Source organism: Python bivittatus, unplaced genomic scaffold (genome assembly GCF_059951505.1).
Source record: "Python bivittatus isolate LINGU-HERP-01145 unplaced genomic scaffold, Pbiv_v1 ctg000190_np1212, whole genome shotgun sequence".
Classification (NCBI taxonomy): Eukaryota; Metazoa; Chordata; class Lepidosauria; order Squamata; family Pythonidae; genus Python; species Python bivittatus.
In genome coordinates this window covers 19,024,101-19,048,607 of record NW_028277042.1, presented here as the reverse complement: position 1 = coordinate 19,048,607, position 24,507 = coordinate 19,024,101, and the positions used below count along the sequence as shown (strand labels likewise).

The 24,507-nt window shown below is 42.4% G+C and overlaps 2 protein-coding genes and 1 long non-coding RNA gene across 3 annotated transcripts in view; 1 reads left to right on the top strand and 2 right to left on the bottom strand.

Annotated features, from left to right (window-relative positions):
* The window catches only part of ATP2C2 (ATPase secretory pathway Ca2+ transporting 2), a 27,710-nt gene extending 16,199 nt beyond the window's left edge, over positions 1-11,511 (bottom strand). Inside the window, exons 1-9 of the mRNA XM_007435225.3 lie at positions 11,296-11,511; positions 6,816-6,926; positions 5,541-5,657; positions 4,833-4,922; positions 4,458-4,493; positions 4,286-4,347; positions 3,251-3,359; positions 2,234-2,383; positions 644-712 (exon numbers count right to left, since the gene is read on the bottom strand). Of these exons, the coding sequence (XP_007435287.1) occupies positions 644-712; positions 2,234-2,383; positions 3,251-3,359; positions 4,286-4,347; positions 4,458-4,493; positions 4,833-4,922; positions 5,541-5,657; positions 6,816-6,926; positions 11,296-11,400 (849 nt within the window). The 5' untranslated portion in view covers positions 11,401-11,511. The remainder of the gene's footprint in view (positions 1-643; positions 713-2,233; positions 2,384-3,250; positions 3,360-4,285; positions 4,348-4,457; positions 4,494-4,832; positions 4,923-5,540; positions 5,658-6,815; positions 6,927-11,295) is intronic.
* Positions 10,796-14,717, top strand: LOC148216500 (uncharacterized). The gene is made up of 2 exons (XR_015795294.1): positions 10,796-11,696; positions 14,230-14,717. It is a non-coding gene; the product is annotated as an uncharacterized LOC148216500 (long non-coding RNA).
* WFDC1 (WAP four-disulfide core domain 1) lies at positions 14,543-24,507 on the bottom strand. Its single transcript, XM_007435224.4, has 7 exons — positions 24,487-24,507; positions 23,816-24,040; positions 17,314-17,509; positions 16,838-16,921; positions 15,729-15,869; positions 15,088-15,129; positions 14,543-14,716 (listed from the first exon to the last, which is right to left on the bottom strand). Exons 2-7 carry the CDS (start codon positions 23,960-23,962, stop codon positions 14,658-14,660), a joined length of 669 nt encoding a protein of 222 aa, XP_007435286.2. The 5' UTR covers positions 23,963-24,040; positions 24,487-24,507; the 3' UTR covers positions 14,543-14,657.

Sequence of the window (24,507 nt, the reverse complement as noted above, 5' to 3'; positions counted from 1 at the left end):
CTGGAGAGATTTCTGTCTTGAGGTGGAAGCTAATAAACACAACAGAACTGTATCTGCACTGTCTTGTGGAGTTCTTTGGCTAAACCTGACATCAGTCTCTCCAGACTCAATCTAACTTCCCAAGCCAGCATTCCTTAGGGTGGTGCCAGTCTCATCTTCTTAAACTTCCCACGCTCCTGTTGGGGGCTAAGGGAATGCTTATCTCCCCGAGCGCAGCCTTCATCCAACCATTCCTTCACAATAAAGGAGATTATAGCTCAACACCAGCACTTTAAATTGTATGTGGAAACCAGCGTGGGGACTACAGAATTGGTGCTCCATGTTCTCATGGCTAGGCACTAGTATATAGATGGGCCACTCTACCCTGAATCTTTGCAAGCTCTACTTGGATGTGGCCATAGCAGACTTCCACCATGCTGATGTAGCTTCCCTTTATATTTTGTCATGTGTTATAGCTAACCATGTCAACAACTTTTCCCCAACCTGGTCATCCTGAATGGAGGTGGCATCTGCAATCCAATATATCTGGAAATCTGGTTAAAGTACAGAGTTTAGGACAAATTAAGGCAAGTTCTTGAAGGAACGTCTTTGTTTTGAGTGGAGAACAACATGTTCAGGGTCCAGTTTCCCTGTGCTATCTTACCTCTTCTTCTTGCATCATTCTGAACACTTCCCCAAACTGTGAGTTTTCACCGGTTCCAATAACAATCCCCTGGAGAAGAAAAAGTGGTAAGAAAATGATGTGTCCAAAGCTGATTTTTTTGCTTACGTTCTGAAATCCACAGCTCAACTTGCAGACACTTTTCTGAAATAATGTAGGGAACTTCTTATACGCTAATCTCCCCAGCTCCTAATTTACTCTTAAAATACCTGTAGGATGACTACGTAAGATCTGCCTGCAACAACTATAAATGCAATTTTTAAGGTCTTTTTAGTTTGCTAAAAGCTTTGGATCAGGACCACTGAACTGGGAAAGGGACCTCCTGCTTCTGCTATTTCCAAGTTCAATAGCTATAGTTTCTCCCTTCACATGAACTGTAGCATATTTTCCACATAGCAGTTGAGGGCTATAGGAACATTTAAGACATGACATGACTATCTGTGGTTATCTGAACATGGTTTGTTCAATTCACCTGATGTGCTGGATTCACACAACATGCTGAACCATAACCTAACTGCGTGGGCAAGCTTGTACCACAGGCTAGCTTAAATGTGGTTGGCTAGTTTGTGATTCAGTGTCATGCAAACACAGCCTATACATCTGAAGGGAGATTTTCTTGAGAAGTAAGCCAGCAGTCAGAAGCCCAGGAGGAGCTGGGATGCAGGTTCAGGGAAGAAACTTAACCTCAGAAGTGGAAGAACCAAGAATATGGAGACATATCATTGCTCAAAAAGGCATGCTTTCTTAATGAAGCTATGACTGGGACATATGTTCTTCTTACATCTCTTCCTGCTCCAGGGGAGACATTGGCCAACTGCAGTGGACAGACAGAAGCTCTTTTTGGATTTTTGCTGCCACCCTGCAACTCCATGGTTCACCACTTGGGAGAGCTATGCACCAACCCAACACCTCCCGACAAATGTCTAGTTTGGACCAGAGAGTGGTCCATTTCTAGTGAATCCAATCTCTTCTGCTTCTGTATGATTTAGCCAGGCTTCGTTACTAGAAGGAAGAAAGCCCAACTCTTCATCACATGTAGGTCCTACAGCTGATAGAAGGATGAATCAGAAAGGAAGACATGCAGGGGAAGTCAACATCCTCCTCAGTAGACAACTACTTTGGAGGCTTCTCTCAGGGGTGGGCAAAGCTGGAGCTATCCTTTGTCCAAAGTGTCCAGAAACAGGTCCGTGGTCTTAGAACAAGGAGAGGTCATAATCCCACCTTCCAGAGCAGCAAAGATCTGAGAAGCCAGAGACAGATCGACAATCAAGATTCCCAACAGCATTCAGGAAAAACAAAGCAGGGGAGAGCACAGTCATGCTAGAGAAGAGTCACTGCAATGGAGGAACACTCAACTTGTTTTACAGCTCTGTTGGTTCAAGATATGAAGGACTGGATTCAGATTGCAGAGCCTCCAAATAGGTGTCATCACTCCCACTCCCAAAAGCTAGAGGGAATTATGCGGCTATGATTTATATCAAACAACCACAGTGTAGGTCTCAAACAGCTACTAGTGCACATACAATCACACCCACATGTTTTTTGTTATTTGATGATAGGAAAGCCACTCACTTTAGCCTTGCCATATCGCACAAGAGTTCCCATGAAAGCCACATTGGTAAGAGTCATCATATCTCCAGAACTGGCTAAAATGCCATCGTTCTTACTACAGGGTTCCACTTCTCCAGTCAAGCTGGATTCATCCACCAAGAGGTCTATAACCTAAAGAAAATAAGGGTAAGTGCACTTGATCATTTCAGCATCTGAACCCATGTTGCACTCCACCCCATGTTAATTTTACTTAAAATAGGAGAATCTGGAGCTTGCATACTTTGTTACAGCTTCTGAATAACTTGGACAGTCCCTAAATCAAAAGGACTCTGGTAGCACCTTTTCAGATGATCAAATTTTACTTACTGAGCTGCAGTTCTTGAAAGCATATGCCTTTTAATAACATTCGTTTGTTAGTCTAAAAAGGTGTTATCAGAATCCTTCTGATTTTTGGCTACCATAGACGAACACAGCTTTCCTTGTACTATTGCACAATCCATATGAACCCTTCTATTTGTTGATTGTGAGTTGGATACATCACACCTTTAACAATAATAAATTTTAAAATCCTGGGAATAACGAGGATTTTAAACGACAAATAATAAGGCCAAAATAAAATAGTAAAGCAAAACCAAAATAAAATAGTGAAGCAAAATCAACAGATCAAAGACAACTAAAACTAGGAGTATAATTTCATAATTAACAGGTCTTGGAAAATAAGATATTTGCTAAAATGGCATGGTTCAGGCAACTCTACTTTCTCCAGTCAACTGGACCTCTTCTCCTTGAAGCTCATTTCCTTAGTCATGATGTCTTACATCTCCAGCCACAGAAGAATCTTGGAGAAGGGACTGAAAACACTTTTCAGACACACATACATAGGAGATTTGCATGGGCTCCCTCAACTCCCCCATTCTTAGTTGTTTAGAATCATAAGAACTACAAACATGAGACTGTCCATTGAATTTTACCCCAGATTATCTCATGCAAGCCCATCATATGGGATGCTTGGGACCTTGTGTGTCCCTCAAGCTTTACCTCTGTGAGTCTTAGGTCTGCAGGGATGCGATCTCCTATGGAAAGACAGACCACATCTCCTGGCACAAGTTCTCGAGCAAGAAGGTGTTGCACTTTTCCCTCTCTCAGGCTGGATTTTCAGAGAGACCAAAAAGAAATACTAGGCATTACATGAGGCAAAGCACATCTGTGAATGGGGTGTTGATGAAGAGATCTCAGGAAGGAAAGAAGGAAGGAATTCTGTAGGTCTGGTCACCTTGAGCCACTGGGGACCTCTTGGGTGGAATTCAAATTCATGAGTCTACACTTCTGCCAGACAGAATGCTATCCTGTCTCTAAAGTCCGCCTGGATATGGATGGAATACGAAAAAGAAAGCTATCAAGGCATGTATTGACCTTGAAAGATTAATGGGTCAACCTCAGATTGGTCCACACTATTACAGCTCCAGAAGGGACAATGTCTTTGTCCTGGCAAAGTTGGAAGTTGTTATTTGTCCTTGTACTCAAGACAGAAATAGGCACCCATCCAAGAACTGGTCATTGAGACTGTAAGCAACATACAGGTCAGACAAATGAATCAGCAATGGCTGATAAGGAAGTAGGAGTTTTTCTTCATTGTTTACATTCAGCAAGCAAAGGGGACGGTCCATAGTAAAGAAGCTGGATCAGTTGGTCAGTTGAAGACCAGAAGCTCTGATACTGACAGCTCCCTGAGCAGAATTCAGAGGTTTTCCTGAATTTTTGCTACAAACATGGTGGCCAGAAGCCTTCAAAAGCAGAAGGGAAGAGAAAAGGAGGTAGTGCAGGCTCCCACCTCAAGGAGGGAGATAGCTTATTTTTATTTTTTATTTTATTTCTATATTTTCAACATTCTTTATTCTCTGTTTTATGTTGTTTTTTAATATTTTTTGCATTGATTGACTGTTTTTTTAGCTTTGTTGTGCACCATCCAGTGTTGCCTGCGGTGAGATGGGCGGCTATATAAATCGGTTTAATCAATCAATCAATCAATCAATCAATCAATCAATCAATCAATCTTCCAAGAATACTGCTTACCAGTTGCACTCGGGTGGAACTAACTTGTTAAGTTCTTCCAGTGATTTTTCAGAGCGATACTCCTGCAAGGAAAGAAGTACAACTGGTGTGGTGACTTCACTGTTGGCTGAATGGATAATGATGCTAATAATTAATAATCATCATCATTATCTAAGACGGAAAATGTCAGTACCTGGACAAAAGCCACCGTGACCACAATAACAACAGCCTAATAGGGAAGAGAAGATGAAGTTGGTAGATAAACCAGACACATTTTTTAAATGCCAATAAACCATAGTTCAAGCAAATCCCACATGGACTATCTGAATATAACAATTAACCACAGCTTTTTAAGAGGGCAAACATTCTCACCTCTTTTTCTCATATGGGTGTGGAAGCCATTCACACAACCCAATCTAATAGAAACAAAAGATGGATGGTTTTACCAGAAGCTCTTAGATGTTTTCCCCCCCCTCTATTCCCTTCCTTTGGAAATGCTCTCTTCTTCTGATCATGCTGAGGCCAAACGTTCCAGAAGCTATGTTCTCTTTGGAGAGAAACCACGTACCATTGCAATACTCACGGCATCTTCGTATTCTTTAATAATCACGCTAACCAGCGCAGACGCCAGTAACAAAAGGATCAGAGGATTCTTAAACTAAGATGAAAGAAAAAGCATGTTGATGAAGGTCATGCTTGATGTCTCTGTTTTAGCCGTGTATTATGGAACTCAGGCTCAATTTATTTGTTTGTTTATAAAGCAATTTATATGGCCGCCCAACTCACTCACAGTAACTCCAGGCGGCTTACAGGAATAAGAATCCCAACTACAAAGCCCACTACACCCCCTCCCTGGTGACAACAACACATTTACACTAGCCGTTTGGTGGGCTCCGTATCGACCTGGGATCCCCAGGCCCACTGGCAAAACCATGGCTTCAGGGCCTTGCAGAAGAGCATCAAGGTGCGGGCCAGTCTTATCTCTGCAGGGAGCCACCACAGAGAAGGCCCTTCTTCTCAGTCCCACTAGATGGACCTCCTTAATTATTCTACTTTAGACATGTTATGCGAAGACCCAGCTCTCTGGAGAAGGCTCTAATGCTGGGAAAGGTGGAAGGAAAGGGAAGAAGAGGAGGATCAGCAGCAAGGTGGAGGGACTTAGCTACAGTGGCGATGGGAGCACCATTGGAAGACCTGAAAGGCCAGGTTAGGGCAGGCTAGCCTCCCCCCAAAAGGGGGAAAAATCACACCTTTTCCTGATACTTAAATGTGTTACCTGGTCAAGATATTTCTTCCATATTGGTTCGGTATTATCTGCTACAAGTTCATTCCAGCCATGCTTGATTCTGCGTTGCAGCACTGAGAACTCTGAAAGCCCTTTGTGTAAGTCAACCTGGAGGATACACCGACAAGATTAGGAGCAAGGTAAAGACATTTCAGTAAAACTGGCTTGGTACAATGGAGCTAAACATCTATTTCAGCAAGCAAACTGAATTTGATAAGACAATTCCCCTTTTTTGGCATTTGCATTCTCTAGCGCTTCGCTCCACCATCGTTAACATGGAGAAGAGAACCTTCCAAGATGGAGCACCTTTGCTATGTAGGTAACTTCTTCGAGCAAGTAAGGACCCAGGTCCCAAACACGTAGCTTCCTACGCAAGAGGCCTTCTCCTTCCACCACACTGAAGGCAGCAGAGTTAAGCAAGAGGAGATCTGATCTGTTCTCCTTGCGTAATTCTGGTTGGAGCCGGTGTGCGTACCTTCGTTTAAACACTTGAACTGAGCTAGCATAGATAATACACTTGACTAGCTTGAAAGCTGTCCTGATTGTGTGTGTGTGTGTGTGCAGGGGTGTGTAATGAGATTTGAAATGTCACCTTTCATTTTTCATTTTTGCTACGTGCATCGTAAATTCAAAAGAAAGAAGTGCAATTAATTAAAATGCTTTTCATTTCCCACTGTGATAAAAGGGAAAGAGGAGGTGAATCAAAACGTTGGCTTCCCATTTCTTGGTCACAGTTGAAATGTTGTGGCTACTGATTAGGTGAAAAAGATCACAATCTGTGCATATTCCGAAACTTCCTTCGTCCCACAGAAATTGCATTGGCCTGAAAAATGTACCTTATTATCTTCTTATTTTTTCTTTCTTTCCTATTTTTCTTTCTATTTTTCCTTCTTTTCTGCACTTCCTATTTTTTCTTTTCTTTTTTCTTTTAGTTTGTATTCGTTTTTATCTTTTTAATTGTGGCGTTTCATAAAATTATTATTAGATATAAAAAAAGAAACGACATTTGCCTGTCTCTTGCAAAAAGATACTCTTCTCAGGTGGAGAAAACTTATCTACCACCCTCTTTGGCTGTCATTGTTCACCTGAACTGTTTTAAGCCGGTTAGCAAACATTCCTGCACTTCACAAAAAGCTTTTTAGACAGTAGAACCTGGACAATATTTACCTTATTCTGAATAGAATGTTTTAAGCCTTGGGTGGTTAAATCTTTTCCTTCTGAAAGGAGAATACTGAAGTGCTTCTCTGAGGGTTTTATGACACTTACTTGCAAGATTTTTGCCAGCTCCTCCACCTGACATTTGCAAGCTGCTTTGGGTGGGATGACCTCAATCTCTTTCTCTTGTTCAACTGACTTCAGTTCAGATTCGTCTTCTGACTGCATAATGCAAACAATACGTTGAGAAATGTTAGCCAGTGGAAAAGAGTTAAGACTCTCCTTGATCCTTGTCATAAATCACTGTTTGGGGTAGAGAGAGTGCCAACTGCCTGGTTTCACACATAAGGACCTATTCTTTGTTGATGCAAACATCAGATGAACTTGGCCAGGGTGAAGGAGCCATTGTCACCCAGTCATTAGAAGAGGGCCTTTTGAATCTCTTAATGGGACCACCGCCTTTCCAGAGGAAAGAGTGAGCTTGCTGCCCCAGTGCACGTTTTGTCCCCTTGGGGAAGCGGCTGGTGCAGAATGATGGGACTTTTGCCATGTTCAGTTAATTGGCACATTGCAAAATTACACTCAGCTCTACAAGCTGTTGTCCTGTTGTGTCTCTGGGGGTAGCGAGGCAGATGCTTCTCCCGGTGAGCAGGGAGTGGAAACAAGGAAGGAGTCGGTTACGGTTTGGTGGCTGATGTCTCTGCAGCGTTTTAGAAGGGCGAGGCAATGGTTCGAGTTGATCGCTTTGGATGTTCCTTTTCCAATTCAACTCGCTCTCAATTTATCTGGGATAGATTTTTTCCCAGGGCTCACTGCAATAACAGGCTCAGTACAATGTAAGTAACCTGGTGACTGCATTAACCCCCTTCCCCAGTTTGTACAATACGCCGAATCGTACATTAACAAAAGGGTCTGCATTCGCCCAGCTCCCTAAGATGCCCAACCAGCCAACCCTACGCAAGTGCTTTGGGAAGGCAGCGGCTGGGTTTCTTAACAGCCCTCGTAAAGTGCCTTGTGCAAACTCAGCCGATGTTTAAAACAGCAAGAAACCACACTTCAGTGTTTAGCGATCATGTTTCCCAGTTTCCTTGGGAAAGAATTTCTGAAGGCTCGAAAAAAGGAGTGGTGCGTAAGATCATGGCACTGTGGATTGTTTCTGGGTGTACTAAGGTTTCCTTCCATCATTCTTCTAAAGCAGGGTTTCTCAACCTTGGTGACTTTACGTTGTGTGGACTCCAATTCCCAGAATTCCCAACGACTCTATAGGCTGTTTCAGTCTTCCAATGTCTACATCAGTGTTGTCCAAACTTGGCCACTTTAAGATGAGTGGACTTCAACTCCCAGAATTCCCCAGCCAGCATGGCTGGCTGGGGAATTCTGGGAGTTGAAGTCCATACATCTTCAAGCTGCCAAGGTTGAGAAACACTGATACAGACTGCCTTTTGCCATGACCGTTCCATTCTTAGCTGGTGGACTCTAGGTCCACTGTGAATATGCAACATTTCTTTGTTTGCAGTGATGAATACCCTGTGGCCAGGAGTTTCATAAGCACCGGGCTGTGAGAACGAGCCCTCCACTTGTTTGCTTTGGTTTCTAATTTTTTCCCTCTTCTGGTTTTTGATTAAGTTCATTGTGACTTCAGGTTGAGAGATTAAGGTAAACCCTGTGCTTATATCTCTGGGAAGCAGGCAAATGCTTTCTTGTTGACAGAAGCAGTGAGGAGCGGGCCCAGAGCAGCAGCACGGCAGGAAGTCTGAAGGCAAGACTTCTGTGTTTGCATTCGGTTTAGTGCCAAGGCTCCCCTTCGACCAACTTTGTCCTTTGCAAGCTAAATATAATAAAAAAATAGGTGAGCCATCCCACACAGGGCTTTTCTGGAGGAAATAGAATTATTAGTTTAATCAAGCAGACATGAAACCCGTTGGGTGTGGGGAAGCTGTGTTTATTCTTCTTTTCTACGAGCCAGACCTGCAAGTGTAAGATTAGACGCAGTGCAAACAAACCAGGCTTCTAGTCCTCGTGGGTGTGATGAGAGCTTGCAAACATTTTGAGCAATTTAAGCTCAGAAGCCAGCAGGGGACCAGGTACTATTTCCTTCCAGGAAGGAACGGCACTTTTTATGTCTTCTCCTTCTACTCAGGGGCACCGTTTTTCATTGTTTGGTTTTGTTCTGCTTTGGGAGTAACTGGCATGAAATCCAGGAGAGATGATAAATAGATAGATAGATAGATAGATAGATAGATAGATAGATAGATAGATAGATAGATACTGTGTGCCCTAGATATAACTAATAATTGTTTTAAAAATTAGGCTCTACCCTTTATTCTGAAGTGCTAAGCTTGTTGTCCAATATCAATTTTTTTTAAATCAAGAAATGGAGATTTTTCCAGGAAAACAGCACAAACTTTCCAAAGAAGGAAACTGAAAGAAACAATATGGAAAACTTCATAGTTAGGCACACCCAACAGACATCTGTACTTGCTGTTGCAAATACATACACATTTGAAATGCAGAATCTTAGAAGCTACTACAGGTTAGCAACTCAATAGGACTAAAAGCGCAACATTAGATGTCTTGGACCAATCGAACATGTCCATTTGGAGCCAATTCATCCTGAGCATTTGTGATAAAAAATAAAACCCAACTCAGCTTTTCATAAGGTTGAATTCTGGCTGAGTGCTAAAAGTCCAGGATGATTCACGCCTAACTTTTCATCTCTCTTTCTCTCTCTCTTTTTTTTTTTTGTGATGCTGTTTCAGCAGGTGGAGGCCCCAGGTTGACCTCTTCTGGGCCTGGAAACAGGTTACTTGGAAAGGAGACTATCAGCAAATGCCATGTTTGTTAACACAAACCAACAAATAAATCCAGAGGAACAGGGGTGTGTGCAGGGTGTGGTCAAAAAAGTCAAGATGGAGCTTCTTGCCTGCCATCTTGACTTTTTTGACCACAACTTGCAGACATCCTTGCAGAAGAAGATGTTGGCAAACCATTTCTGTAGTGGGGCCAAGAACATGGATGTAGCCATGAAAGCACCAGAAGTTGAGTTTGTCTTGAAACAAACTTTTCTTCTCTTTTTCTGGAGCTCACAGGCAAAGGAACAGTTCCCTTCACCCCCTTTTCTGATTAGATACCATCAATTAACATCCCTTCCGACAGATGTAGTTCTTCGCTGAGAAAACCTGCATTTCAGCTAAAGAGTTGCATTTAACCTCCTGGCTCTAAAACAGAGGCTTATTACATTTTCCAGGGCCAGCTTTGATTACTTTCTGGACCCATTTTTTAATAATACCTTGACCCCCATATTGCTTTGTTTCTAGGAGATATTTGGTGCAGGGATGGGTGAGCAGAGCACTTTTTTAAAAAATTATTATTGTGAACCCATATCTGCCCAAGATTAAACTGAGACTGTTTTCTTTATTCTCTTGTTTTATTCCATTTTATTGCAGGTTTCCTGCTGGCTAGGTCAGGCCCCAAAGGGGAAGGAAAAGGGGATCCGTTTTCTCAGATAACTTTAAAAAAGATCTGCCAAATTTCATTCCTTAATATTGATTATCTAAATAAATCAATAACCAGCTCCAAACTTTCCTCTCTTTAATGGCTTATTGAAATAGCACATGATGCTTAAAAATATCCATTTTATCATGATAGCCATCAGGTCCACTGTAACATTAAGCATTCTCAGGAGGGTTTGTTTCCCACGACAGAAATATTTACCCTGAGTTTTATTGGCATACTTTCTTGCAGAGGCTGTGCACATAAATCTTGTAAGAACAGAACAAGCTGGCAGAGGGAAATTTGGGGAGAGTGTAATATCCATTTCCCCCTTCAAGGAAATCAGGTCTTCGGTTCTCAAGAATTCTTATTTCGGTATGTGAAAGAGGTCTTGCATTCACACAGTATATTGAACTAGGACAACGGGCATTGAATGGGTTACAGTTCAATGTGTAATGGGAAACCACCATTTGGTTTAGGGATCATGTTTGTATGAACCCAGTCACTGTGTTTGGCCACACCAGAATGTGAGTTTAGAGAGTTACATGAACCCAGCAACTGAGGGACAAGGAAGTATAGAAGTGATGAAGAGCAGAAGGTCAACTTTTGAGTTGCGACTCAAGTTGGATGTCCATCCTTGATCATTCTCTCTCCACTCCAGTCCTCCCCCCTTCCTATTCTTCCACCAGCTATACCCGGGAAAGAAAGTTCATAGGACATTCCTTGCAACGTGGTTGAAAGAATGCTGCCGGAGAACGAACCCAGGGTCTAACCAGGGCTCTGCAAATGTGAACAGGATGATAAAAATAACTTTGAAGAGACTTTGAATGGTGGAAAAACAGGGAGAGTCACTCTAGAAGCAACCGAACAAATAGGGAGGTGGATCAGCTGAACAACACCACTTTTGTGTGGCTATCAGATGTCGCAGCCAGTCAGAAACTCACACGCAGGTCTGAGCACCACCACCAACTCTTCTCCCCAAGTCCGCCTGCGAGATCCGCACTTCTCCCTCTCTCCCAGGAGATTAACGAAAGCGACAGGGAGGAAAAGCAAGCCGGTCGATTCCAGCCCAACATCCCTCCAGAGCAAAACTCCTGACCTGCTCTCCTGTCTCCTTGCTGCCCAGGGACTGGTATTTCCGACCCAGATGGAGGAAGGAGGACCCGTTCTGGAAAAACTTGGCAAAGCAGCGCGTGGCACCCATCTTGATGGGCAGGGTGGGAGCAGACACGGGTCAGGGGACGCAGCGCAGGACAAGGCTGCTTCACCGGCTGCAGTGAATTACCTTCTTGTTTCCTGGCTGAAAGGCTCACCCCGGGAGGTTCTTGGAAAAGTGATCGGGGGTGTTACCTGATACCGACACACACAGCGATGCCCCGCCTGCCACTCAAAACAGGTGCCTGGAAGAGGCCAGGTTCTTGTTCAGAACAGCTGACCTACCTGGACAGGTCTGGCCTGCAGGGGCAATGCCTCCCCCCAGGTCCTGCGAAACCTGACTTTGTAAGTTTGCAAGAGAACTAAAGTCCTACCTGTTGTCCTGGGACAGAATTTGGGCCGAATTCTTATTGCATAGCCAAAATTATAGTGGGTTTCTGCAACCACAAGGGCTAAAGCTATAGTGGCTGCAAGCACAGAACAATGGTTAGTGTGTTACTCTGTGTGTGTATGTGTGTCACATGTTGAATAAGCCCAATTTATTATGTTATTTTATGCTCCGGGGATTACATGAGCCCAGAAATGAGAAAAAATCAGGATCCAAGTTAAGGATCCAAGTGAACTGGGTGATCCAGTCTTTGTGAGTTTATGGCATTATCATTAGAGTCCTCAATTACTACTCTATGTGAGAAAAAAAATAGAAGTCTGGTAACACTTTTTCCGACGAACAAATCTTATGAAAAGGCAGAAGCTTTCATGAGCTGTGGAAAAGATGCTACCAGACTCCTGCCTTTTTGCTACTGTAGATTAACACGGTTCTCCTCCTATAATGGTCAGTTTGAGGTGTCCATCGTTTGCCTCAAAGGGGCACCAAGGTGAGGGCATTCTTTTTTTCTCTCTCTCTGTTCAGTCATGTCCGATTCTTGGAGACGGCCTGGACAAGTCCCTGCAGTTTTCTTGGCAAGGTTTTTTGGAAGTGGTTTGCCATTGCCTCCTTCCTAGGGCTGAGAGAGAGTGACTGGCCCAATGTCATCCAACTGGCTTGGTGCCTAGGTGGGACTAGAACTCATGGTCTCCTGGTTCCTAGGCAGATGCCTTAACCACTACACCAAACTGGCTCTCTATATCCATCTTACTGAGACTATTTGCATCTCCCAAAAGAGCTGTTCTGGTGCATCTAGAACAGTGTTCTCAACCTTGGGAACTTTAAGATGGGTGGACTTAACTCCCAGAATTCCCCAGCCAGCATTGGAGAACAATCCAAAGGGAACAATCCAGAGGGAAGCCTGGTAGAGCAAAACACTGCTTTTTAGAGGTGGTGAAGGTGGTGTGTTGAGTTGCCCAATGTTTTTGAAGCTTGGCCAGAATGAAGCATCTCTTCAAAGCTTCTCATGACCTTGTGGTTTGCAGGAGAGTTCCTTCTCAATTTTATCAGATTGACCTGAAAGGAGAGTGGCCCTGAATTCATGATGAAATCATGGTAGTCACTTGTGGAAGAAAATCCACAATCCATCTGCAAAAACAGCTGTATTCAACTATTGTAAAGGGCATGTGCTTTGGAACGGGGACCTACATTTGCTCTTTGCTCCTACATTTGACCTTTCTCTCTGAAATGACTGATGCTATTTACAACCCCTGCTGCTCATAACTTCAATTACATTTACTCTAGTTTTTACAAATACATGCTTATTGTTTTTTAAAATGTTCATATTATTCCCAACAAGACACCTTTGCATCCTTCTTTGATTCTTCCCACTGCATTCCTAGTAAGAAACTCTACAACAGAGTTTCTCAAACTTGACCACTTGAAGATGTGTGGACTTCAACTCCCAGAATTCCCCGGCCAGCCATGCTGGCTGGGGAATTCTGGAAGTTGAAGTCCACACATCTTCAAGTGGCCAAGTTTGAGAGACACTACTCTACAAAAAGTCGTTTTTAAAAAGTCTCTTCTGCACTGACCTAACCATTAGGAAAAGTTCAATGACTCTGCCTTCCCTTGGTCTTTGCAGAGGAATTTCCTCTGTTTGCAGGAGAGATGTGTATTTACAGAGGAGAGTACAGCTAACATTCAGCAGAACAGCTAAGAGTCATAAATATCTCACTAGAAGGCTTCATTGGGAACTTTACACAACGTCCAGCCACCTGTGCTTTTTTCTACCCCCTAAGGCAAACCATCTTGGCTTGATTGATTTCCTCATTTCAAAGAGCTGAAACCTGGGGCACAATGTTTCTGAAACCACTTTCCTCCAAGTTGACAAGAACATCCTTGGGTCACCGTCTACAGATCCGTGTGTGAAAATTGCATTGCCAGTGAATTCTCCTGGCTAAGATATGGGATAAAGAAGCTGTTTGATGGAGGGCCATCATGCCTTGCAGACAAGAGTTCTAGAAACGGTTTTTTTCCCACCCCAAGTACCTGGCATTTGAGATCTGCAATTGGACCCTGGAGATTTTCCATGTGCAAAGTGGGTTCTCTGTTCCTGAGCTAAGTTGTCTGTCATCTAACCAGAGCAACCTGAATTGCTCACTCCCAAATCTAACTTTGTATCATTTTAAACTTAGGGAAAAATCTACCTAGAGTTGCAGATGGTTCAGTGGGAATTTGCAGATCACTTTGATTATTCATACAATCATAGACTCCTTCAGCTGGGAGGGGCCATTTCGATCCTGAAGTTCCCTCCCCCTTGATCCGTGGAGGAAGCCACGTTAAAACATTCCTGACCATGTTTTGTTTTAGCTTCTGCTGGTATGTCTCTAACAAAGTGCAGCTCATCATCTCTCTGGGTCGTCGGTTCCTCTGTCCAAGTGTTCTTACTGTTAGGAAATCTGTATCGAGTTGGAAAAGAAATAATAACTCCATTGTTTTGCTCCCTCACAGGGACTGTCACATTTCCTTGTGGAAGAAAGACACTCATAAAAGAGGTTTTGGATGAGATGATCGTTAGTATGGGCAGATTGGCTAAATTCCTCAAAGGCTTGACCAAATGTCCACATTTTACATTTTCATCTTGTAAGACCACTGTTGAAGTGTAGAGATATGAGGAGAAGCCACTCTTCTCGGTTCTGGGTCTAACTAAGGACTATAAGAGTTGAAGACAAAGCCTCTCCCTCCCCCCCTCCCTGGTGGTTGGTTTATTTGAGGCCTAATGAAAAGAAATTCAAAATAGTCTGGAATGAACGGATTAAAAACGTAGGTTCTCCTGGTTTATTTTCACTTGGTAATGGTTATTCTTTGCCTGTCCAACATTATCATTGTCCCTTCACCCAGGACCAGTCAGAAGAATTCTCCTTAAGACTTGGCTTGAACTAACCAAGGTGCTTCTGTGTTTGCTTCACATAACCCACCACGTTATTGGAACTGCGTCCTGAAAAACAATGATGGAAAAGCAAGCAGTAAAAATAGCATACCTAACAATTTTGAGATTTTTAGGAAATGACAAGATGAACTAACTCCATTCCACTAATACAACCTCACTTCCTGTCCTATTTTCAATCATAGTGGCTGTTGTTTCCAGATCTTTTCCCCAAACCTATTCCTATAGTTCTGCATAGACCTGCCTCTTCAGCCCAAATATCTATCTCCTGTTTACTATGTTAAAAAGGAAATAGATGGAATGCTGAAGGACAATTTATATAACAACCTTTCTAGATCAGAGTTCTTCAAATTGGTACCCCCCACCCCACCCCACCAGAGATATGATTTAACCATGGCCTCAATTTGAGTGCTGAAGCTTACCAAAATACTCCTTGTAGTATTTGGGTCTTAGATTCCACCCATCTGGAGAAGGAAAGAGAAATAAAAGTTTAGTGAAGCTGAATCATCTTCCAAATGGCCATGTTGCACAGGTAGCAAGCATGGTGAACATTCTTTTCTTGGTGTTGCAAATCTCTTCAGAAAGGAAATGACAAGTTCTAAACCCCCCAGGGCAGGGTTCCTCAACCTCGGTGACTTGAAGTCCACACATCTTCAAGTCACCAAGGTTGAGGAACCCTGCCCCAGGGGATATTAACTTTGCTTTGGGTTCTCTAGGAAGGTTGCACAGACACCTGGTCTCTGGAATCCAGGAAGGCTGGAGAACCATGGCAGAAAACAGCACTGTTTTATTTCATTTTATGTATCAGCACCAGCTTCCAAAGGTAATTCCAGATTTGGGGCTATCTAAATTATGGAGTGTGGAGGCAGGGCCAAAATGAGGTCCCTCAACCTTCGGCCCAGTTCTTCCTCTCCCCCACCCCTTCTAGGGCAACTTCTAATGAACACACCCTCCCCCTTGTCTGCCTTCTGCAAGATGTCATTATGAATATGACTTTAGCATGTTATCTCACATGGCCATGACTTATGGGTTCAGATGCTTCACATTCACACTAGTAACATACCAGAGTTTGTGCGTAGCTTGATGCACTGCCCCTGGTTGGGGATACCCTCAGCAGCATTCCCAGGATGAATGATGTGGCACTCAAATCCTGTTGGACAATGCAGTGGGTTGTCCCCATCCTCAGTGGTGCTGCATGTTTCAGCTATGAAAGCAAACATTTCAAAGTCATTGATGGTCCATCCTCCTCCTTTGACCCTCACCCTCTTTTCCCTTCCTTATCCACTTCTCTGCTTCAAGGCTTGAGGGCTAATCCCAAGAAGGATAATTGGAAACCCACCATCCACTAATGGCCCACAGGCCTTCTGCTTGTTTGGCTTGGTTTGCAGAATTCTGCAGTGATGGATGGTTTCATGCTAACATCGGTGGTTCACCTCTCTTAGGCCGTGCTGATTAAACAGCTTGTTCAGGAAGCCCAACATCTTGATACAAGAGCTTTTCCAAACTTATTACTCCCTGGGTTCATGTGGATTTAAGAACAATTTGATGCAAAAGGCATTAGCAGGCCATCACATATCTGTCTATGCCATCCAACATGCTGCCTTGAGCACCATTTATTAGAAAGAAAATAAAGTTTGGTTTATTAAAAAGTTTATTATTAAAAAAGTTTATTATTAAAAAAGGTTCAATGATGGCTTGGTCCATTTTTTCTGATTGATTAACAATGCAACAAGGGGGTTGCTCTTGAAAAGTAGCAAATGTTAGCTCCTTTATGTTGACTTTCTTTCTGGAGAACAGCCACAGCTGATGGTGAAGCATATGTCTGGTGTACTGGAAGTCTCAAATTTCTGACCTAACCAATCACGTGATTGGAGATCTTTTTCTGGGAACTGGGAGAGATGCTGAAAGTCAGGGCTTCTCACACTTTGCCATGCCAGAACTCCCTTAAAAAAGAAATAAATTTGTGTGACCTTCCTGATGAATAAAACAGGTGTTTTTTTGATCCTAAGGGGGTCACAACCCACAGTTTGAGAATCCCTGCTGAAAGGGATAAGACAAGACTGAACTAGGTGGACAAATAGTCTTCTTCTAAAGCAGCCCCATGTAAAGTAACTTCATACATGGCTTTGCCAGCTTTTGAACGATGTACCATTTTCGTGACTACTGCTGTACCTTGTAGAACTTCCTCCGGTCCATCCAGTAGCCAGCCATTTCCACCCAACCAACGGGGTTTGGGCTGAATCAGCCAATCTAAAACTTTTCAAAAAAAAGATATCTCATATTACAAAGAACAAGCATTTAACAAAACGAACATAAGACGTTATGCCAATGAGTCACACCATGCCATATCAATGGTCCAATGATCCATGCCATACTAATGGTTCTTGCCTTCTCCATGTGTTCCATTCATCCTTTTTGTAGAACCCCATAATAGTATCTTGGAAAACAATGAGATCTACCAGTTTAAAGAGATGCTTCCATTGATCTTACACCCACCCTTGTGGAAGACTTGAAGGACAATTTTAAAAAATATGCAACTTCCATGACGTTTTGGAGTACAGCAATTGTTGCAAGGTTCCCAGTGGCCAAGTGGTCTTTGGATCTACCCTGATAGAATCTTCAGCATGAGATATTATGGGCTGGCCTACCTGGGGGTGGTGGCACCGATTCTAAGCAGGCATAGATGCATCCATTGTAGCAACAACGTTTGTGTTTCTCGCACTCTGAGTCTGATCGGCAGCTGGGCACTTCACATGCTCGTTCTGGTAAGGTCTGCGATGGTGGTGGGCACTGATCATTCTTCTGGTAGTGTATACTGTGGGGATGAAGAGAGTCCTCATAGTCCTGCAAAAACAGTAGATCTTTTTATCTGATCCCCCTTCAGCATTTTTTAAACACATTCCTCCCATCCTTTTCGATCAAACTTACTACGCATCTGTCCACCCCTGTGACGTGACAGATTGTTCAACATTTTCATCAGTAGAAGAATATAGAGCCTGCAAGGAGACAATGCGTTTCTTTACCGTGTCTGAAAGATTGTGAAGGTTGTTTATAATACTTAGATATTCCACTTGGTGGCACTGGCTGACAAGGACAGTTTTGCACAGCCATCAGCTTGCGGGTGGGTCCATACAGAAACTGCCCCCTCAGCCCCCCCATTTTATGAGCAGTGAAGAATGCCCTGAGTGCAAGGCTGATTAAATTTCATTCCCCCTGCCAAAAGAGATTATGGAAGTGTATTTTTAGCAGTATTTGCATTTGGGTACAAATAACCAGGTTGAGCATAATCTAGGAACATCCAAGGGGCCCCTAAACCCTCCATTTCCAACATCACAAAATGCTATTAGTGTCTGGACTTTAAAAATTCAACTTTCTGTGCCTTTTTCATCATCTCTAACCAAAAGGGCATGCTTTTACGCTGTCTGTGAAAAAACAATTGAGTGCCCTTTTGGTTAGAGAAGCTAGGTAAAGGTGAAATGGGAGCATTTAGATTTTAGGAATAATAATAATAATAATAATAATAATAATAATAATAATAATAATAATAATAATACCCATGACAGTATCCATTTTGAAAAGGAGCACCAATTCTTTATGGAAAAGGGCTATGTGAATAATCCAAGGTCCAGTTCAAATTGTAGACCTGATTTCCATAAATCTAGCTGATCCAGTTCAGATCATCAGTTAGATTCAGAAAGTCAACTCACATTGAACGAACGAAGTTGATTTCTTTTAACTATCGGATCTATAAAAAGTGAGAAGAGAAACCTGCACAGTTCTTCAAATCTTTAATCAATGCAATGCTCCTGACTGGATCTGACACACTTTGTGATTTGATGCAAAGATGCTATTAAAAGAGATGATTTGATGGAATCCGAGCTTCAAACTGGAGTTTGGCAAAACGTTATCCTGAATCCAAGGGAAAAAGGGTGAACTTCCACAGGAACAGATCCACAAAGACAACTGTTGTGTTAGGTATTTCTATTTCTTCCCTATGCATTTGTCCTACTATAAATTCTTTTCTTTTATATATATTTCTCTCCTTGCAATATAGGTCTTATGAGTGTGGTTACGGGCTTAAAACGACAAAGCACAGGACTTAGTGCTAGCTGAGAGGCCTGGTTATTATGTCATTTTCTTGAACACTTTTCAGCTGATGAATCAAGGGATGGGAAAAAGGTCCCCCCACTGTAATTTGAGAAGGGAAAGGTAGCACCGAATAAGAATTCCTTGCATGTGCCATCTTGGCGTTTACTTAATTTATTTCTTTACATTTGTTTCTTGACTCAGGTGTTGAATCACAGGGTACCAAAGAGACAAAACCTGGAAGCCATTTTCTATTTCTATTAGTTGAAGTTTCTCCAGCCAATTTCAGCCCAGCCAAATCTTCAGGTCACAGTGAGTCTGAAGGTCAGTTAATTCATCTGGAACATATGAACGTAGGAAGGACATTCTCTTGGAGGTGTTTAGAGGTCTTAAGGGCATCTTCGAGGGAGGGAGGAGGCAACAATGTCAAAATGGCAGGTGTGACTGGGGGATCAAAGCCTCGCCGCTCTTTAATGTGCATTGCACACATTGCATGCTGTAAAAAGAGGTGGGGCTTTGCCACTACCATTTGAACATTGTTCATCCTACCTGTGGACTCCTTTGAAAGGTTCTTCTCATAATTATAATATTTCTGAGAGACGACAGCCAGATATCTCTGGGAAGCTTGCAAACAATCCTTTGGAATGTCCTCGCAGGCTTGAAGTAAGATAAGGGACAATGAATGCAAAGTATTATCTACAAAAAGAACATACTCTGATGAGAAGTTATCTTGTGCAAATCTCTTTGAAACCCAAACTGTACAAGAACATACTTGGTCCATTGCACAGTTCCTACCCATTCCCCTGTCTCTTCTGTGGAAGAATTTCTTGCTAGGTTAAATCCTTAAAATCAGAAGTATGTGTCTCTTGCATGCCAACCTTAGTGGCACCAACATCTTCAAGGGCAAAGTCACTTCGTTTTTCTTCAAAGCTTTCCTATCTTGGCCCACATTCTGTTCTAATTAATCGGAGGCATTCTGGGTGCTTTTGCTGGCTCAGTGACACACAGATGACGTGCATTCAGGAATAATAATCCTTTCAAAAGGATTATTGCTAATCTTTTCAGATGAGAAAGATTATATCCTGCAGGGATTGGGCACAAACCCAACTTAGGCTAACGTTACTCCTGTTAGACTGGGCCATTCCTTCAGGCTATATGGACAGACGCTTTTAGACAGCCCATGTAAGTAACATCCAAGTACATAGCATTTTCAAACTGTTGTTCAACAAACTCCCCTTTGGGTGAACTGGCTATAACTCTCATTGTTCTGGAGTGAAACGGGCTGGAGAAGATTATATAGTTGCAAGAACATTTCCAAATGTCCTTATTTGCACATTCCTAGTTTATTTCATCTCTCTCCAGCTGCCCTTGACCTCTGAAACTTAATCCTTTCAGAACCATTTTATATCTAGATGCTGAATTATTCTCATAGTAGCGGAGAGGTGTCTTTCACAACCTTCTATCAGTAGATATGGAAAAAGCATCTGGAGATCCCCTTTATATCACAAGGTTATGATAGGAAGGAAAAGTCACTCTGTCACTTGCTTTATCTATGAAAGTTAATCCTATATTCTGCCACTAGGGGTCTCTCTTTGCATATGTGTTAACTTTTTAGAAGCTAAGCAGGTGAGCAGATGCGCCACCAAAAAGCATCCATGTATTCCCTTATCCCAATAGAATTTCTTTTCTGTTTTTAATAACTGTATTAAAAGTTTTAAAACAGAAGATAAAAACGAATACAAACAGATACAAAGTACGGAAGAAAAAAGAAGAAGAAATCAAAGAGAAAGCTAAAAGTTCAAGACAGGGAAAAAAAAGGAAAACTTTTTTCCCCATCCCAATAGAATTTCTATATTAAAAAGAGGCTGCCTCGTGCTAAAATATCACTGAGGCCACCTTCTCCAAGCTGAATCTTCCTATCTGATGAAATCTATCAGAGAGGGCTTACTGAGGATCCCAGATGCAAAGGAAAGCTATCTGCAGGGATCCTATTTATACAGGTAGTCCTCAACTTATGACCATTCATTTAACGACCGTTCAAAGTTACAAAGGCGCTGAAAAAAGTGACTTGCGACCAGTCCTCGCACTTACGACCATCGCAGCATCCCCACAGTCACGTGATCAAAATTCTGGCACTTGGCAACTGGCATGTATTTACGTTGGTTGCAGCATCCTGGGGTCGCGTGATTGCCATTTGTGACCTTCCCAGGGGGCTTCCAACAAGCAAAGTAAATGGGGGAAGCTGGATTCGCTTAATGGCCGCATGAGTCGCTTAACGACTGTGGCAAAAAAGCTTGTAAAATCGGGTGTGACTCACTTAACAACTGCATCACTTAACAATGGAAGTTCTGTCCCAATTGTGGTCGTAAGTCAAGGACTACCTGTAGCTTCTACAGGGCCCCCACCTATAGCTTCCTCCCATCCCTGGAATAGCCTACCCCAGTTTTTCAGACCACCCCCACTCAATTATATTTTCAAAGAACCATGAAAACATGTTTTTTCAGAGAGGCCCCAGGGGGTTCCTGAAGATTCTGCTGCCTGAATGGTGACACATCAAGGGCTTCTTGTTGTTATGGTTATGCTATTGTTTTTCTATATTTTAATTTTTATGTTGTTAATTGTAAGCAGCTTAGGATCTTTGGAAAAGGAGCAGCAAATAGGCCAAAGTAATAATAATATCCTGGTGCAAATATCTACTAGGAAGTATGTCTCCTTGAACTTGTTTCTGAGTAAGCGTATTTTCAATACAGTAATATGCATGCATTCATTCCTGGCTTGTTCACTTCCAATAATCCCAATTCAGGACGAGATTCTGTCTGTAAGCAATGGGACTCACTCCTGGCACCACCATCTTGTTTGATGGACAGGTCTAAATTAAACTAGATTCCCCAGCAAAATCCACTCAAATGTTCTTGGGTTGAGTGGAGAACACTTTCCACCATTTTTTAAAAACATAAGTTTCCCTTCTTGGTAATTCTCAGGGCTTCTTGCTACAAAGAGAGGAAATGTTCTTTCAAAGGAACTGCGATAAAAACACCTTGTCATTTTAACCTCAAACAATCCTCCAGGCCCTTTGGACTTCCACGTGCTCCACAGTCAATTTCCTCCCTTGGGAATTCAACTCCACCCAACACCACACAGTTCTGTGAGATGTGTGTAGAACAGCGTAGAGCAGTGTTTCTCGACCTTGGCCACTTGAAGATGTGTGGACTTCAACTCCCAGAATTTCCCAGCCAGCATGGGGAAGATTCTTGCCTGGAACTCACCAAGACTGCCCTAAAATTTGATTTATTTTGTTGAGTGCCCTTCACTGTGGAAATTCCTGCACGTGTTGAGAACTAAGCATTTCGGCACAGTTTTTATCATCTGTGGACATGGATGTGGGACATAACAGAGCTAAGTTCACATTGTGCAAAGAAGGAATTTCTTTTGATGGTCGTGAATCGCTTGACAATCATGTTTGCCAGGTAGACACCAAGATTTCACACTGGCAGATGTGGGAGAGAATTTCTCTGGTGCTGTATGAATGCATGCTATTTCTTTTAATCCTGGAATAGCTCCCTCACCTTATCTTTGGCCTTTTAAAGAAAGGATATTGACCCAGTGCATTATAAGCATTTAATTTCAGTAATTGTGATTTGTAAGGCAGCTGTCTAGTAAATTAATAAAATATCTGATCTTAGGCATGTTATCTCATTGTGTCCGAAAGGCCTTATTTCCTAATATTTATTCCAGAGTTAATTCTGCCTGTTTTCATTCTGCTTTTTTATTGATTGATTTATTTTGGAAGAGATGCCAATGTTTGCAAACAACATCATTAACTCACGATTTCAGCTGGTTTACTATATCTCAGCAACCAAAAGATTATTGTGGTCCCTTAAAGACTGACCCATTTTAGGAGCACGTATGCATAGGCAAAGTGGATGTGAGTCGCAAACGAAGCATAATAATAAAATGAGTTAGCATTTAAGATGCCACAAAACTCTTTGGATTGATTGATTGATTGGCTAACTCTTTGCAAATATTTGTAAACTGTTTTCCCAAGAAGAATTCAGTTCTATTCTGCAGTTTCATAAATGCATACTTCAGAGTAAGTTTCTCTCTGATTCTCTTAAGATGCCTTAAACTTCTGCAAACATTAAAGCAGTCCCAAAAAACCATGTGTAACTAAGATTTCGGTTAATGAAGTTATTGAAACATCCATCCACAAATTAAAAGCACAACGCACCTCACACACTCATGTACACACACACACACACACACACACAAGATCCAGTATGTAATTAAAATATAGCTCAGGTTGGGCAAATAAGGAAAATAAATCACAACTTATCGCCCTATATTCCAAAAATATTAATATTTCCAATTAAACAGGCTCAGACAATTAGCAGCGTAAAGATCCCACAGTTAATTGAAAAGAGAAGTGTAAAAAGTACCAGGGCAGAGAAGTTAGCTACCTGCTCCAAAGTAAGATAAGTCTACATGTGGATAGAGAGGCCATACGAAAGTGGTTTCTTGCCCTTATGTGGAAAACCGAAGAAGCGAAATAAAAAGAAAAAAAAATATTCTGCACTTCTTTAGGGGACTTCTTGCTTGATAAGACCACATCCTCTTTGACAGAGAATATTTTCCCAGATGTGTACACAGCAACAAAACCAGAAGCACTATCTTGTTTGTTAAACTCTCTGGGTTCTTAGACTTTGCACAGAAAATGAATTAGGAGCAATGGTCTGACGGGGATGGTAACTCCGATTAAACCAACTGATGGATGACAAAGGCTTATTCTGAATATAGAAGTTGACAGAGCTGAGCCAAGAGTGGAAGTTTCTAATCCCTGGATTTCTTTGCAAGCTGAAACAGAAAACTGAGAGGAGATTCAGGTTTTCTTCCCTTCAAAGACCAACAAGCCACCTTGGAACCTAATGATAAACCCAACATCCCATACATTCCCCCAATCGTTACGCATTCAGCAGAAGGTTGGACTAAATGACCTCAGAGGCTTCCTGCAGCCTGATAAGTTCTCCCGGTTCTTCTTTCTGCCTCCTGAAAGCAGGTTTTACTTACGTCGTATTTCTCCACCAGCTTCAGCGGTGAAGCCTTCAGTTGTCTTCTCCAGCGCTTCTTTGCATAGTTCCAGGGCGGGTAGAGCAGAAACACGAGGCATAAAGTCGTTGTAAAGAACGTGGTCCAAAAATGCAGCTTGTCCCCCATTCCAGCTTCTGCACTCTTTGTGCACTCTCAAACATGAAAATTGCAAATCCTGGGGAGGATGAAACTTGCTTCAGGTTTCTTTGGAGGAGAAAAGAAAAAGGGAGACAGCCGGATGGAAGTCCGTTAATCACCCGAAATCAAATTCTGTTCCCTCCCCAGCAATTTGTCCTTAAAAGGGGTCAAGGGCTGAGGTCTCGGGCCAGAAAAGATGCTGTTGTGTGGCCAATAAGTTTCTTGCTCCGAGTTTGATCCATTTCTCTGATCTTGCAGTTGCTCACCAGCGGTGTCCCCCCCCCCACACCCCCCACCGGCTTTCTAAGGAAAGATAGATGAAAAGATTATTTTTAAACCTTTGTTTCAACATCTGGCTCTCCTGGAGAGGCACAGAGAGAATGAGAGCAAGAGAGAGGGGGGCCCATTCAAATGAGGAGAGAGAGAAAGGATCGGATGACAGCTGCTGTAAGCGAAGAAAGGAGAAAGCTCAGTAATAATAATAATAATAATAATAATAATAATAATAATACTGTAATGGTTAAAAAGCTCTC

What these genes read in the sequence shown, in the direction of transcription:
- WFDC1 (XM_007435224.4), bottom strand. Translation starts at nt 23,962, where the DNA reads ATGGGGGACAAGCTGCATTTTTGGACCACGTTCTTTACAACGACTTTA. An exon ending in ATCGGTGCCACCACCCCCAG is followed by an intron (nt 16,922 to 17,313) that starts GTAGGCCAGCCC and finishes TTTTTTGAAAAG; the next exon opens with TTTTAGATTGGCTGATTCAG. An exon ending in ATACTACAAGGAGTATTTTG is followed by an intron (nt 14,717 to 15,087) that starts GTAAGCTTCAGC and finishes ATTGTTTTTCAG; the next exon opens with GACGCAGTTCCAATAACGTG.